The sequence below is a fragment of the Pantherophis guttatus genome, chromosome 8 (assembly GCF_059756535.1).
Source record: "Pantherophis guttatus breed Tessera chromosome 8, ASM5975653v1, whole genome shotgun sequence".
Classification (NCBI taxonomy): domain Eukaryota; kingdom Metazoa; phylum Chordata; class Lepidosauria; order Squamata; family Colubridae; genus Pantherophis; species Pantherophis guttatus.
The window spans coordinates 10,411,159-10,428,068 of record NC_142070.1 but is presented as its reverse complement, the minus strand read 5'-3'; the positions used below and the strand labels follow the sequence as shown (position 1 = coordinate 10,428,068).

Genomic DNA, 16,910 nt, shown 5'->3' with positions numbered 1-16,910 from the left:
TGACTAGGTGGGCGTGGCTAGCTGGTCAGTCACTTCTGGAAGTCCTCGCACTTACGACCCGACTCATTTGTTTGCTTTTAACACTGATCAGCTGTAGGGCGGCCCTTTGAAGCCCCATGGCAAGAGTTTCAACAGTTTTTTTCCCTCTAGTCATCAGCTGGGACTCAGGAGGCAGCAATAGATTGGGGGTGGGACCAAATAAAAGGTAAGAATAACGTGGGTGGAGGGGTGGGAGGGCGGGGGGGGAGAACCAGTTTGGTGATGTCATATGTCACCGCTACCGGCTCGGCCGAACCTGACCGAACCGGGAGGAACCCACCACTGGTTGGACTAGAAAACCTCCAAGGTCCCTTCCAACTCTGTTATTCTATTCTATTCTAACTCCTTTTCATCACACCTTTCCACTCGACTGGTCAATTTGCTTGGACGCCCACATGAGTTACCGGATGGAGTTCAGCATGACTGGCTTGAATCAAGACATTGGTATATTAAAAAACCCCACCCTCGTTTTTTCTTTTTTAACAGGAAGGGGTCTCAGATGGCTAGTAAGAACAACAAGGAATGTGTTTCTCCTGTGGAAAAGAACATTTTTGGTTTGCTGATTCCTACGGGACTTGCTCATGGGCCGCATGGTGACATTTGATCCCGTTTACAGAATGGAAGTTGCCTCTCTGATTAAGCTGCTTTTTCTCTAGGAACCTAGACGAGTAGGAATTCCACAGGGTCACGGAAGAGGTATTTTAGACACTGTCATGGCAGCATCAGAATAAAATCTGTCCTTCCAGCTGTCCAAGGAACAGCAGGGAATCGTTTGAAAATCAGGACATTTGGAAGGGAAGAAAGAACGTTGTTTCCTCTGACTTGAACTTTAGAATCGCTTTAGAATAACGGAGTTGGAAGGGACCTTGGAGGTCTTCTAGTCCAACCCCCTGCCTAGGCAGGAAACCCTATACCCGTGATGGCGAACCTATGGCATGGGTGCCACAGGTGGCACACGGAGCCATGTTGCCTGGCACGCCAGCTCAGCTCCGGCGTGCATGTGCGCACCAGCCAACTGATTTTTGGGCCTTCTGGGTCCACCAGAAGTAGGGAAACAGGCTGTTTCCTGCGTCTGGAGGGCCTGGGGGAGGGTGTGGAAGGCCCGTTTTTCTTTCTCATTCTAGATCCTCCAGATTCTCTCTATGCATCTGGGGAGGGCAAAAACAGCCTTCCCTACTCCCTCGGAGGGCCGAAACAGCCCGTTTTCCAACTCCCCAGATGCATAGAGAAGATCTGGAGCCAGGTGAGAAAGAAAAACGGGCCTACTGGGCTATCGCATGCCAGGAGCGGGTGGGGGGGTCGCGTGCACATGCGCTGGGCACATAGAATTATGGGTGTGGGCACGCGCACGCAAGAACCTTCCCCGCCACCCGCCCCTTCCTGGCACACGATGGCAAAAAGGTTAGCCATCACTGCCCTATACCATTTCAGAAAAATGGCTGTCCAGTTTCTTCTTAAAAACTTCCAGTGTTGGAGCATTTACAACTTCTGGAGGCAAGTTGTTCCACTGGTTGATTGTTCAAACTGTCAGGAAATTTCTCCTTTGTTCTAGGTTGCTTCTCTCCTTGATTAGTTTCCACCTGTTGCTTCTTGTCCTGCCTTCAGGTGCTTTGGAGAATAGCTTGACTCCCTCTTCTTTGTGGCAATATCTCAGGGGTTGCCACTGCTATCATGTCCTGCTTTTCAGTAAACTAGACATAGTAAACTAGACAATCTTATTTGTCTCTTGAGAAACCTATATGCGGGTCAAGAAGCAACAGTGAGAATTGGACATGGAACTGGACTAATTGGTTCAAACTTGGGAAAGGAGTCCGGCAAGGCTGTATCCTGTCGCTCTGCCTATTTAATTTATATGCAGAGCACATCATGAGAAAGGCGGGGCTAGATGAATCACAAATTGGAATTAAGAGTTCCGGGAGAAATATCAACAACCTCAAATATGCTGATGATACCACTCTAATGGCAGAAAGCGAAGAGGAACTAAAGAGCTTCTTGATGCGGGTGAAGAAGGAGAGTGCAAAAGTTGGCTTGAAACTCAACATTAAGAAAACTAAGATCATGGCATCCGGCCCTCTCAATTCCTGGCAAATAGATGGGGAAGAAATGGAGGTAGTGGCAGATTTTATTTTCCTGGGCTGCAAGATCAGCGCAGATGGGGACTGCAGGCAAGAAATTAAAAGAGGCTTGCTCCTGCGGAGGAAAGCTATGGCAAATCTAGACAGCATACTAAAAAGCAGAGACATCACCCTGCCAACAAAAGTGCGTATAGTCAAGGCTGTGGTTTTCCCAGTTGCAATGCATGGCTGTGAAAGTTGGACCATAAGGAAGGCTGAGTGCCAAAGAATGGAGGCCTTTGAACTCTGGTGTTGGAGAAGACTCCTGCGAGTCCCTTGGACTGCAAGGCGATCAAACCGGTCGGTCCTAGAGGAGATCAACCCTGACTGCTCTTTAGAAGGCCAGATCCTGAAGATGAAACTCAAATACTTTGGCCACCTAATGAGAAGGAAGGGCTCACTGGAGAAGAGCCTAATGCTGGGAATGATTGAGGGCAAAAGAAGAAGGGGACGACAGAGAATGAGGTGGCTGGATGGAGTCACTGAAGCAGTCGGCATGAGCTTAAATGGACTCCAGAGGATGGTAGAGGACAGGAAGGCCTGGAGGAACGTTGTCCATGGGGTTGCGATGGGTTGGACACGACTTCGCAACTAACAACAGACATACCCAATTCCAGCAACCGTTCTTTACAGGGGTGGGTTCTACTTACCTTTACTACCGGTTCGCAACGGGAAAAGGGTGGAAGCTTCGAACTGCCAAATTGCAGGCAGCCGGCAGTCAGCAGAAGGAGCCTGCAGTACTGCACTCTAACCACTGCGCCTCCGTGACTCATATAGCCTTTCAGTAGCCTTTCAGTTAAGTGAATCATGCGGTCATTAATTGAATCTGTCTTCCCTCACTGGCTTTGTTTCGAAGTTGGCTGGGAAGGTCACCAATGGTTTTCACATAACCCTAGGACACTGTCACTGCCGTAAACAAATAAGCAACCGAATCTTGATGACGTAATTGTGAGGAGGCTGCAACGGTTGTAAGTGCGAGGAGCAATTCTACGTTTTTCAGTGCCATTGTAACTTCCGTCGCTAAACAAATGGTGGTTAAGTTGAGGACTACCTGTAATAATTCTCACCATTCCCCCTCCCATCCCCGGTTAACATAGCTTAATGGAAGTGATGGTTTTAACACTGCAGAGGGTTAGTTAACTTTCAGTAAATGTCTATGGAGATTCTCAGTCATCCAAGTCATGGTTGTCCCAAAGGTACTTTTTTTCAAGAGGCAACTGGACTTTCTGTTTTTTCTTTGAAGAGGTTTCGCTTCTCATCTAAGAAGCTTCTTCAGCTCTAGAGAAGCGAAAAGTCTTCAAAGAAAAACCAGAAAGTCCAGTTGCCTCTTGAAAAAGCACCTTTGGGCTAGCGTTCAGTAAAATTATAAATTGGAAAAAAAAACACTGTGGAAGGTATCAAACTGAAGAAATTATGGATGCGTAATTTCATAAAGTTACTAGTCCATGTAAAAAATAATCTCTCCTTTTGAATCACGCTCAACTCCTGACTGTCTATGGAGATTCTCAGTCTTCCAGGTCATGGTTGTCCCAAAGGTGCTTTTTCAAACCCACCCAAGAAGCTTTTTTCCCCCAAGGATGACTGCAAGAAATATTAAATCCTTCCGTTCTCCACCATTTCGTCGGAACCGAAGAAGCTTCTTGGATGAGGAGCGAAACGTCTTCAAGGAAGAACAAAGTCCAGTTGCCTTCTGAAAAAGCACCTTTGGCTCAACTCCTGGCAATTTCATGGAGGTGACCGTGTGGTTGTCTTGACAACATGGGGAAATCTTTGACACAAGATGTGTCTTTTATTTTCTGAGTTTAATTTACAGCCCTGGGATTTACAGCAATGTCCAGTACAATACTCATCAACCAGGGGTGGGTTCTACTTACCTTTACTGCCGGTTCACATTGTGCCAGCTCGCGCGCGTGCATGTGCAGATTGCTTCTGAGGACGTCTGGGTCAGTGGGCGGAGCCTCCGGCCGGTTTTATTACCGGTTCTTGCGAACCGGTCCGAACCGGGGGCAACCCACTACTGTCATCAACTCCGGCCCTCTTTAGCTAATTGAGTGTCAGCCATGGGTGACAAATGTTGCAACGTAGGTGGATACTACCAGTAAGAACACCCCTAAAGTTTCTCGGATGTTTAGACTGAGGAGAAACACACAAATGCCCGCCAAACAGGCCTCAAATGTTGCTTTCTGCTAAAATTGGATGAAATCCGAAATAAAACCACCCCTAACATACTAAATAGATCGTGGCAGCTTTTCGAGACACGAGGTAAGACCTTAAGCACTGGTGTCCTCAAAGAAGAGGACATCAACGTATAAGTTGCAGGTAAGGGTAGTCCTCGACTTACGACCACAACTGAGCCCAAAATTTAAAGCGAGACATTTGTTAAGTGACTTTTGCCCCCATTTTACGACCTCTCTTGCCACTGTTGTTAAGTCAATCACTGCAGTTGCTAAGGTAGTAACACGGTTGTTAAGTGAATCCGGCTTCCCCATTGACGTTGCTCGCCAGAAGGTCGCAAAACATGATCACGTGACCCCCGCATATGACACTGCAACTGTCATAAGTATGAGTCAGTTGCCAAGTGTCTGAATTTTGATCATATGACCATGGGGATGCTGCAATGGTCATAAGCGTGAAAAACAGTCACAAGTCACTTTTTTCTGTGCCAGTATAACTTTTGGACGGTCACTAAACAAATGGTTATAAGTCAAGGACTACCTGTTTCGTCCTTGTCATTTCACATCAGACCATTCCATCCTGATCAATTTATTACATTTTTCTTTCTTTCTTTCTCACCCGATTCCCACAGTTCTGAATTCTTAAAACATTTAGATCAGCCGATGAACGCGTTGAGCAAATCCACCGATAATCGTATTTGAGGTATTTTCAAACATGTTCTTAAAAGTGCAGGAAAAAAAAAATAAGAGAGAGTGATGGGACAGACAAACACACACATGCAGAGAACGTGACGTGAGCCATCGTCTTCACCTCTTCCCCCCTGAATTTACAACACACACACACACACAAAAAGAACAGAAATAAAGCAATTAAAAACCCAGGTAGAAGTAATAAAAATAGAGAGAGAATAGACTCAACGTATGAGGTAATCTTTCACATCTCGGAAAAGTTATTTGTTGTTTTTTTTTACACGCAGCAGTTCAGCTATTTCAAGCCGGCAGAAGACAATCCGTGGTCAACGACGGGAAAGCAGAGAGAGAGAGAGAGAGATGGGATGGAAAATTAAGGCTTCCTTCTGAATTTATCTGAATTCCTTTGGTGCTTTTCCTCCTCAGCGTAGCTGAAGGACCCCATGTCGTTTTTTTTAAACCCTCTTCCCCAAAGCGGCTCGGCTTGTAGGTTAGGCCTCAAAATGAGATCCATGAATGGAGTTGAAGGTTATCTCAGATCACACGGTCTGCCTTTTCTGCACCATGGCGCTGCTAGGAGGCAGTTCCTGAGGAAAAAAGGCGATTGTTTCCTTCGTTTGAGAATTAACAAGGAATTGCTATCCAAAGCGAAACTTGAGTCTGTACTTAACCGGCTTCTTCGGAGGAACTTTGGGCTTCGGTGGAAGGACCACCGGTGGCCTTTTCTTCTCAGGGACAGCCACAGTGAAAGAAAGTTCGGGCGGCTCGGTTTGTTTGAACCGTGGAAGGAAATGAGTGGAGACATGCTGGGGTTTTACTCGTGGGCTGCACCCACGTTTGGCTTTGCCCCTCTTGTTCAAAGCCACGTACCACTCCCGCCCGGTTTGCACCGTCCTGTGGACTGCTGAGGAATAGGTGTTGTAGCTGTTTTCTTGAAACCGCTCCCTGAACTTGCAGTCGTCGGTAAATTTGGCCTGAAAAAAAGATTTTTTAAAAAAGCAGGAATCAATAAAAAAGGAAATTGATTTGCAATTAGCATTAAATCTCATGACAGGTCCTCCTCCTACTTCCTTTCATCTAATATTTAGTGCAGTGGTGAAATTCAAATTTTTTTACTACCGGTTCTGTGGGCGTGGCTTGGTGGGTGTGGCAGGGGAAGGATATTGCAAAATCCCCATTCCCACCCCATTCCAAAGGAAGGATATTGCAAAATCCCCATTCCCGCCCCACTCCAGGGGAAGGATACTGCCAAATCTCCATTCCCGCCCCACTCCAGGGGAAGGATACTGCCAAATCTCCATTCCCGCCCCACTCCAGGGGAAGGATACTGCAAAATCCCCATTCCCATCCCATTCCAGGGGAAGGATACTGCCAAATCTCCATTCCCACCCCACTCCAGGGGAAGGATAGTGCCAAATCCCCATTCCCACCCCACTCCAGGGGAAGGATACTGCAAAATCTCCATTCCCACCCCACTCCAGGGGAAGGATACTGCAAAATCTCCATTCCCACCCCACTCCAGGGGAAGGATACTGCAAAATCCCCATTCCCACCCCACTCCAGGGGAAGGATACTGCAAAATCCCCATTCCCACCCCACTCTGGGGCCAGCCAGAGGTGATATTTGCCGGTTCTCTGAACTACTCAAAATTTCCGCTACCGGTTCTCTAGAACCTGTCAGAACCTGCTGAATTTCACCCCTGATTTAGTGATAGATCCAGAGCATTACCTTAGCCGCTGAACTGAAACAACCAAACCTGATATCTTCTTTTTTTCCTCTCTTTTGTTTTATGAAACTAAATAATAATAAAAAGGTACAGGTAGTCCTTGCCTTACAACTATTTGTTTCCTGGCTGTTTGAAGTTGCGACAGCACTGAAAAAAGTGACTTAAACGACCGTTTTTTTACACTCATGACCGTTGCAACATCCCATCATGGTCACGCGATCAAAACACGGGTTGCTTGGCAACTGACTCATATTTATAATTTTAAAGAATTTTAATATCTATGTAAGTACAGTGGTAGGGATGTGGTGGTTCAGTGGCTAAGATGCTGAGCTTGTCAATCGAAAGGTCGGCAGTTCAGCGGTTCGAATCTCTAGTGCCGCGTAACGGGGTGAGCTCCTGTTACCTGTCCCAGCTTCTATCAACCTAGCAGTTCGAAAGCACATAAAAAAAATGCAAGTAGAAAAAGTAGGGACCACCTTTGGTGGGAAGGGAACAGCGTTACGTGCACCTTTGGCGTTTAGTCATGCCGGCCACATGACCACGGAGACCACCAAGTGGCCACCAAGTAACCTTGGATCACACCAGAGATGAAAAACCTGTGAACTTCCAGATGTTGCTTAAGTAAACTCTCATCTGATTGGGAATTACAGTTTGGGAATTATAGTTCTACATCTGGAGGCTCAGTCACAGATACCCATTTATTTCCTTGACTTCGTAAGGAGAAAAGAGATGTTAAGATTCTAAACCAGGGGTGCCAAACTCAAGGCCCGCGGGCCACATCCGGACCGCAATGTGGTCAGATCTCACCCGCAGGGCCGTCCTGGAAAATGCAAGGGTAGCTTCGGCCTGGTCTACCCAATGCGAAACATGCCAGCAGTTTGGGGAGTGGTGTCAAGGTGGCCACACCCACCCAGTTGGTCACGCCCTGTGAGTGGCATCCAGCTGGCCACCCCTGCCTGGTTGGCCACATTCATCTAGTCAGCCACAGCCCTGATGCGGCCCTCAGTGAAATTGAGTTTGACACCCCTGTTCTAAACAATAATACAACCTGTTTATTTTGGTAATTAATGCCCTTGACTGATAAATTTTCCACATCAATCTTGCTTTCATCTCTACCTGCATTATTTCACTGGAGAGAAAAGGAAACAACGGTTTTGAGGAAGCGCTTCCGAATGTTTCATTTTGTATCTTTCCCCCACAATGGCCGGTTTGCTGGTCGAAGAAGACCAACTCTGCTATTTTCCCCTCCCTTCCAAGAAGATGGGAGCTACGGATCTACGAACAACAACAGAGAGAAGCTGAAAGATGATCTGTTTGCCTGGTCATGAATTCCTCTCGCCGACTTGATCCCGTCTAAATCTGAGGAGAGAATTTCACGTGATTGCCTCCCAAATGTCTTAAGTTCGTTTTTGGAAAGGAAACTGTGTCTCCCGTCTATCAACAGGCCTTCCTCAATTTGGGCGAATGGGAAGGGAGACTCAAGTCAAAGGTCTACTCACTCCAATACGGAAGAGGGGGAAATCGTGGTGAGAGAAACTGTCAACAAAATGGGTTCTTTCTCCTCCCGGTTTCTCGTGGAGGTCTTCTGGCAAACTTTTCCTTCCCTTTTTTCTCAGGGACTCTGATTTTTTTTTTTTTTTTGGATAGAGTAAGGATTGTCTAAGCCAAGGGTGTCATATGCAATTTCATTGAGGGCTGCATCAGGGTTGTGTTTGACCTTGAGGGGAGGATGGCCAAGGTAGGCATGGCCAGGGTGGTGAGGACGTCACTCGTGTCGGGGTACCTGTGGTGGCCAAGTGCTAAGGCAGGGCTTCCCTCAAACCCTCCCTCACTCTCATTATTTCCTTCCTTCCTTCCTTCTCATACAATTTTCTTTTCTTTCTTTCCTTCCTTCCTTCCTTCCTTCCTTCCTTCCTTCCTTCCTTCCTTGCTTCCTTCCTTCCTTCCTTTCCTTCCTTGCTTCCTTCCTTCCCTTCCCTTCCCTTCCTTTTCTTTTTCCTCACCTCTTCATTCTCCTTTCTTCTTCCTTCCCCTTTCCTTCTTTTTCTTTTCCTTCCCTGCTCTCTCTTCCCATCTTTCCTTCTTTTTGTCTTTCCTTTTTCCCTTCCTCCTTTCCTGTCCCTCCTTGCATGCTCAAATGCAAAAGGGGAAACATTTCTCCTTTTGTTTTGCTTTTAGTTTGTTTTGCTAGACCTCTGCCAGCGAAAACGGAGCTTGGGAGCAGGAGTTGTATTCACTTACCTTCGCTACCGGTTTGCAAATGTGAACTTTCCACGCATGCTCAGAACATCAAAATCAGGACGTGATGACATCGGGGTGGGTGGGCGGAGCCTCCTGCAGCCCCCGCTACCGGTTCACCTGAACCGGATAGAACTGGCTAAATAGCACCACTGCTTGGGGGACCACGCATAGTCCCTCTCAAGTTCTATTTTTGCTGGCAGAGGCACCACGGGCTGGTCCTTTCCTGTTTCCAGGGCGGCCCTGAGGGCCAGATCTAAGCACCCCATGGGCCAGAGGTGGCCCATGGGCCTTGAGTTTGACACCCCTGGTCTAAGCCTTAGAGATCTCCACCTGTTGTGGCCCACCAGCAGCCTGCGCGGATTGTGGCTGATCCCTACGAGGAGGAGAATGGTGTGGTGTTGCGCCAGCAGCCTGTGCAGCCGACGTTCAAGTCGGACTGCGAGGAAGCTGAAGAGGATGTGGTGCCAGAGGCAGAAACTCAGCCTTCAGAACCTCCAGAGTATTCTGTCCCCAACCACACGCACACACACCAACAGACGTTCAGGAGTTAAAGACCAAACCAGCCGGCAAAATCTTTTTCCTTAAGATAACGGAACTTGGCAACAACCTAGTGGCTGCCTGCCAAGAGTTTATTATTTACAAAGAGGAGAGATAACTTCTCGCCACTTCTGATACATCAAAGGAAAGCAGCTCAATAATTACGGAGGTAATCAAGTCCAGAGATAGTCCAGCTAAGTCTTATAGCAAAAGTCCGGCAATGCAGAATGGCGTGGAAGCTTTCAGCTTTGTTCGTCACAAGGTTTGACTGGCCATCACACTCCCTTTTATATCCTGTGGGGTGTTGTCCAGTGACTCAGCCTAATCTTGGGCACGCCTTTTCTTCTGTTGTGCACGCTTATCTCTGCGACGCTGGCATGGATCCAGCCAAGACTCATTACCCTCATCACTGTCCATCTGTGGCTGCGTGGACGTGCTTGGCCCCGGCCCTATCTCTTGCCCTTCGGCAGACACCGAAGGCATTGCCAGAGAGGAGGGTCCTGGAAAGGGAGGCCTTGCCAATTCCTCTTCTTCACTCTCGGAGTCCTCTCCTGCTGATGACACAGGCTAAGGTAATGGAGCCACAACACAGAGGCTCCTTCAAGTGAAGAGAGTAAAGTGGAGGAGCCTCTTCTCAATGCTCGAGCACGCAGGGCTGCCAAAAGGCAGGAGAGGCTACTCAGGAGGAGGTCTCCTCGAGAGTAAGGCTTGGGGTTAATTGGCCACTCCCTTAGCCTATTTAAGTTCGCACACAGATAGCAAACGTTGCTGGAAACAACATTTGGTCCTACGCAGAGCATTTTGAGAGTGAGTTTTTGGTTTCTGGGCTGATTGCCAACCCTTGTCGGACTTTGTTTAATCTCTGTAATTCATAGCAGACTGATAAGAACATTGGTGGTTAAAGTCTACATTTTGAAAGGGGTCTGTTTGTATTAAACGGAGTTTTTGGAGCTGTGTGTGTGTGTGTGCTACACTTCTTGGGACCCGTAGCTGGGACAGAACACCACCAAAGCCCACCTAGTCTTCTCAGAAACTTGCATTAACTCACAGCTTCAGCCCTTCGGGGTTATGTTAGTTTTTCCCTGACTATTTCCTAAGGCTGCCAGCCCTTGAAAATAAAGAGTACAGCCGTTGCTTCCTCCATCGGCAAATGAATGGACTGAGATGACCTTTCTCTCAGTGGGAACTGGAAAAAAAAGATTGAGTTGCAGAGTTGCGAACTCAGCTTGGCAGTGGAAGTGCATTGTCAGAAGATAAAATGAAGGATTCTTACGGAAGCAGAAAAAGGAGATGGAATGCTGATCCTGCCATCTTGCAGACTTGCAAGAAACACGTATACCTAAAGATAAGGGATCTCCAGCAATAAATCAGAAATGGTTTCTAAGCCTCCTTTTAAAATCTTGCTGTGTGTTGCACCTTTATTAGATGTTCCTTTTCTTTCATGTTGTGTCATTTCGGTAAATCATAGCCAGGAGGAGAACCTGACCATCCTTGGCTGATCTTCAGAAAGCTAGCTAGCTAGCTAGCTAGCTAGCTAGCTAGCTATTTATTTATTATTTATTTATTTATTTAATTAATTATTTATTTATTTATTTATATACCGCCTTTCTCCCGTAGGGCTCAAGGCGGTGTACAGCCAAGAAAAATATAGACACTCGAACATCATAAAATTGCTAATTAAAATTATTACTTAGTTTGGCCAATGAAATAAAACCCAGAATTAGATAACATTTTAAAAAATCATTCACATGTTCATATGTTTAGCCCCGCCTGTTGGAACATCAGGGTCTTGAGGACACGGCGGAAAGCACGGAGACCAGGGATATTCCGTATCTATGCAGGGTTGGATCTGGTTAGCGCGGGAGAGAAGATCACGAAGAAATCCTATGATTGTAGAAGAGAAAGATGTAATGCAAGGGTGTCGAACTCGATTTCATTGAGGGCCGCATCAGGGTTGTGTTTGACCTTGGGGGGGCCGGCATCGGCAAGGGCAGCTCGACATCACTCGTGTCAGGGGGCCTGTGGTGGCCTGAGCCCTCTGCCAGTGAAAACGGGCTCCCAATCTTTGGGTGCGGCCCTCCTGAGCTCTGTTTTTGCTGGCAGAGTGTTGCAGGCCAAAAACGGAGATTGGGAGCCTGTTTTCACTGGCAGAGGCACCGTGAGCTAGTCCTTCACTGTTTCCAGGGTGGCCCCACGGGCAGTGCAGTGGTGGGTTCCTCCCGGTTCAGTCCGGTTCGGCCGAGCTGGTAGCGGTGACGATCTGACATCACCGAACCGGTTCTCCCCCCCCGCCCTCCCACCCACGTTATTCTTACCTTTTATTTGGTCCCACCCCCAATCTATTGCTGCCTCCTGAGTCCCAGCTGATGACTAGAGGGAAAAAAACTGTTTAAACTCTTGCCGCGGGGCTTCAAAAGGCCGTCCTACAGCTGATCAGTGTTAAAAGCAAACAAATGAGTTGGGTCATAAGTGCGAGGACTAGTCGTAAGTGCGAGGATCTTCCAGAAATGACTCTGACCAGCTAGCCATGCCCACCTAGTCACATGACCTACAAGCCACACCCACAAAATAAGCCACGCCCACAGAACCGGTAGTAAAAAAATTTAGAACCCACCCCTGGGGCAGTGGTGGGAATTCAAATAATTTAACAACCGGTTCTCTGCCCTAATGATTTCTTCCAACAACCAGTTCACCAAACTGCTCAGAAATTTAACAATCAGTTCTCTCAAAGTGGTACAAACTGGCTGAATCCCACCACTACCCATGGGCAATATCTAAGCACCTCGCAGGCTGGATCCAGTGACTTTGACACCCCTGATGTAATGGTATGTGGGAATGACCTTGGCAGACGAGAGGAAGAGAGGCTGCCTAGGGAATGATCAGATAACAGCAGGGGGAACCTGCAGCCACAAAAGGGGTACAGTAAGAAACTCAAAAAAACCCCAAAAAACTTCTCTAACTTATCAGGCTGTTAAAAAAAGATGGCGGGAGATTGGTCCTTTCAGAGTTGCAAGATTTTATCCGTGTAGCTTACAATAAAATAGCATTAGTTCAGATGCTCATGTTTCCTGCCTGGTCTACTTGGGAAGGTTTACAATAAGGCAGGGGTGGGCAACTGTGGCCCTTTTACAACCTGTGGACTTTAACTCCCAGAATTCCTGAGACAGCCAAGCCTTGGTGGCGCAGCAGACTAAAGTGCTGTTAAGTAGCACCAGCTGCCTGCAATTACTGCAAGTTCAAATCTCACCAGGCTCAAGGTTGACTCAGCCTTCCATCCTTTCGAGGTAGGTAAAATGAGGACCCGGATTGTGGGGGCAATAAGCTGACTTTGTATAAAAAAGAACACCGCTTGTGGGGGGAGCAAAAGCCCTACTAAGCAGGTATATACAAAAATATGAAGGCTATTGCTTAACGCATTGTAAGCCGCCCTGAGTCTCTGGAGAAGGGCGGCATATAAATTGAACCAATAAATAAAATAAATAAGTAAATAAATTCTGGGAGTTGAAGTCCACAGGTCATAAAGGAGCCATATTTGCCCATCCTTGCAATAAGGAAGTCAACATTGCATCCTGGAAGAAAGCAGTGAGAAATTAATTTTTTCTCCCTGTAGGATTTTAGGTCACTTCAATCTGCCAGCTCCCAGCAGCATACAACTACCTAATATTGAATTACTGTCTGGTTTGGAAGCATTACTGCTTCAGAAAGGAAGGCGGTGCAGAGAATGGTGAGGATAGCAGAAAAAATTATTCGTAGTTTACGTCCTTCTATCCAGGATGTCGAGAAATTCGCAGATTAACCCTAGACTAGCAAGGGTATGCACATGAAAGCGACTGAGAGCAGTTGCAAATAATCATAGCCATCACAGAGATACACTGAGTTGTGTTTACTTTTAGGAAATAGCAATAAGGCACAGTCCAATAAACAGTCCAGGTCATACACAGATAAAGCAGTAGATACTAAACAATAGTCCAGGGATATTCCAATAACAAAGTCTTCTTACCAGTCGTTGTAGTCATACACAATAAACAGTTGCAAACAATAGCAAACACAGCAAATAGCAGTAACGATCAATAATGGTCAGCCAAGATCAGCAGAGAGTAGCAGAGAGAGACTAACCATGTTTCAAGCTCCCTCTTAAGGACATTGGCTACAGAGCTAACCAATCAGGACACAGTATGATGCAATACAGCAATACAGTCTTAAAGCTATATTGAGGTTTATATATTGCCAACCCAACAAGTTAGTAAATTATCATTTCCTAACACAGGACATGGGACATAAAAGATGTGCCGGATTGTCTGGGACGCAACCCATCCTCTTCACAACCTGTTCTCCTTGTTACCTTCGTGGTACCCGAAGCAGAACATCCACATTCAGCCACAGTTTTGTTCCTTATAGTATCAACCTTGTGAACTCTCAAGTTCCCTCCTTCTGCTACACATTCAAAATGGACAGTGAATAATATATTATATTATAGATCTTCAGGGAGCCTTCTCTGTGGGGGCACCCGCCCTCTGGAATGAGCTCCCTCCCGGAATACGACTGATCCCGGACCTCCGTACTTTCCGTAAGGCCCTGAAGACTTTTTTGTTCCACCAAGCTGGCCTAGTCTAAAAGGTCTTATAGATGTGGGGTTTTAAATTGGGAGGCCGATCGATTTAATTTATTTTAGTTATTTTTTAACTTTTATATTATATGTATCTTAATTTCGGCTGTTCACCGCCCTGAGTCCTTCGGGAGAAGGGCGGTCTATAAATTTAAATAAATAAATGAATGAATGAATGAATGAATGAATGAATGAATGAATGAATGAATGAATAAATAAATAAATAAATAAATAAATAGAAGAGCCTGGTGGCGCAGCAGACTAATAGCCTGTTATTATCATTCAGCGGCCTGCGATTACTGCTAGTTCGAATCTCCCCAGGCTCAAGGTTGACTCAGCCTTCCATCCTTTCTAAGGTAGGTAAATTGAGGACCCAGTTTGTGGGGGCAATAAGCTGACTTTGTATAAATATACAAAAGTATGAAGACTGTTGCTTAACGCATTGTAAGCCACCCTGAGTCTCCGGAGAAGGGCGGCATATAAATCAAACTAATAAATAAATAAATAAATAAATAAATAAATAAATAAATAAATAAATAAATAAATAAATAAATAAATAAATAAATAAATAAATAAATAAATAAATAAATTTCTGGACAAAACTTCCAGAAAACCACATTACTGGAATTTCTAATGTGATTCTACTCTGGTGAACCACCCTTCTGAAACGAATAAAGGCCACGTCCAATCCAGCCGACATCTGCTAGGAAGGTCACGTCTTCCCTCTAATCTTCGCCTCGCCATTTGTACTACAACACAAAGAGGCAAGAGTCTGTGGTGTGAACTTATCTACGGCTACCGAGGCAAGACCTATGTTTTCAGCCAAGATCTGTGTCAAACAGAAGAGCAGTTCCTTTGTCTCCTGGGACATTAATTTTGCTCAGCTGCCTTTTGCCATCAGCGAGGAAAGAATCGCAGAGTAGAAAAAAGCCTCGGTAAATTTTGCTTTTTAAAAAAAAAAAAAGAGAGCAAAAAAAGCTCCAGACATCAGCATCTAAACCAGATCTTTCCTTACCAACAGTTATACCAGTTAAGTATAAAGTCCCAAAGGTGCTTTTTTTTTCAAGAAACTGGACTTTCTAGTTTTTCTTTGAAGACATTTCGCTTCTCATCCGAGAAGCTTCTGCAACTCTGAGTTTTTAGAGAGTCGTGGAGGCACTTGGAGACTTTATCTGTGTCATCAGGTGAGGCGGCGCAGATGGGTGTGGAGCGTTTCAACAGTTCCAAGAAGGCTCCACACCAATTTGAACCACTCAGGTGACCCTGAGGACACAGATAAATCTCCAGGTGACCTTAACGACCTTCCGTTCCCCACCATCCAGTCAGAGCTGAAGAAGCTTCTTGGATGAGAAGTGAAACGTCTTCAAAGAAAAACCAAAAAGTCCAGTTGCCTCTTGAAAAAAAGCATCTTTGGGACAACCATGACTTGGATGACTGAGAATCTCCACAGACAGTTAAGTTTATTATTTCATGGTTAAGTCCACCGATTACACATCATACATGAGCCTGGACAGAAGAGATCTCTGATCTCACGCAAGTGATTTAAAGAAATATTGTTTGTGGTGATAGTTTCTATCTCCCGTTTGCCCAAGAGGGCCCTCAAAATAAAAATGCTGGGAGAGTTTGTTTCTGAGGACCTGTACACTGCATGAGTCAAAAAGAGGATTGTGAAAATATTTAGACCCCTCACATCGTGGACATAAATTGTTTCAACTCCTACCCTCAAAACGACACTATAGGGCACTGCACACCAGAACAACTAGACACAAGGACAGTTATTTCCTGAACGCCATCACTCTGCTAAACAAATAATTTCCTCAACACTGTCAAACTATTTACTAAGTCTGCACTACTATTAATCTTCTCATCATTCCCATCACCCATCTCCTTCCACTTATGACTGTAACTTTGTTGCTTGTATCCTTACGGTTTATATTGATATTGTTTCCTGATTGCTTACTTGTTCGGTTCGGACGAATCAGTAGTGGCGACCTGCGGGTCTGCCCACCCGCCCCAGGGCTATGCCGTCCTATTTAGCCACCTTTTCTAAGTCCCATGCATGCGTGCAAGCCATGCACTCTCACATTTTCAGTGTGCGACGAACCGGTGGTAAAATTACGGGAAACCCACCTCTGTCCATTATCATATCTCAACTCCAGACCCGTCTACTTTTTCTAATTTATTGTATCATACTTAGCAAGGTGTGGTGGCCTAGCGGTTAAGATACTGGGCTTTTTGACCGGAAGGTTGGCACTTCAAGACCCAAATACCGCGTGATGGGGTGAGCTCCCATTCTTGCCCAGCTCCTGCCAACCTAGCAATTCGAAGGCATGCAAATGCGAGTAGATAAATAGGTACCACATCGGTGGGAAGGTAACGTAGTACCTTGGTATATAGTCATGCCAGCCAGGGGTAGGTTCTACTTACCTTTACTACCGGTTCACAACGGGATCATGGAAAATTTCTGCGCATGAGCAGATCCCCGCCCACCACCCCGGATGACAACATCCGGGGTGGTGGGCAGGGCCTCCTGCCGGTTTTACTACCGGGCCACATAAGTGGTGGACAGAGGTGGCATTCAGCTGGTTCGGTCCAGTTTGGGCAAACCGGTAGCGGCGACTGTACCCGCCCCGCCCCGGTAGTGGCGACTGTACCCGCCCCGCCCCGGTAGCGGCGACTGTACCCCACCCACCCCGGTGTAATGCCGTCCTATTTAGCCACGTTTTTGAGGCCAGGCGCATGCACGGAAGGCACCCGCGTGAGCAAAGCACATGCGTGGAAGG

General features: G+C 46.3%; 1 protein-coding gene across 1 annotated transcript in view; it reads right to left on the bottom strand.

Moving 5' to 3' along the window:
* Window positions 1-4,900: 4,900 nt before the first annotated feature.
* FGF5 (fibroblast growth factor 5) overlaps window positions 4,901-16,910 on the bottom strand; it is a 31,334-nt gene continuing 19,324 nt past the window's right edge. Inside the window, exon 3 of the mRNA XM_060687001.2 lies at window positions 4,901-5,991. Coding sequence (XP_060542984.2) covers window positions 5,656-5,991 — 336 coding nt within the window. The 3' untranslated portion in view covers window positions 4,901-5,655. The remainder of the gene's footprint in view (window positions 5,992-16,910) is intronic.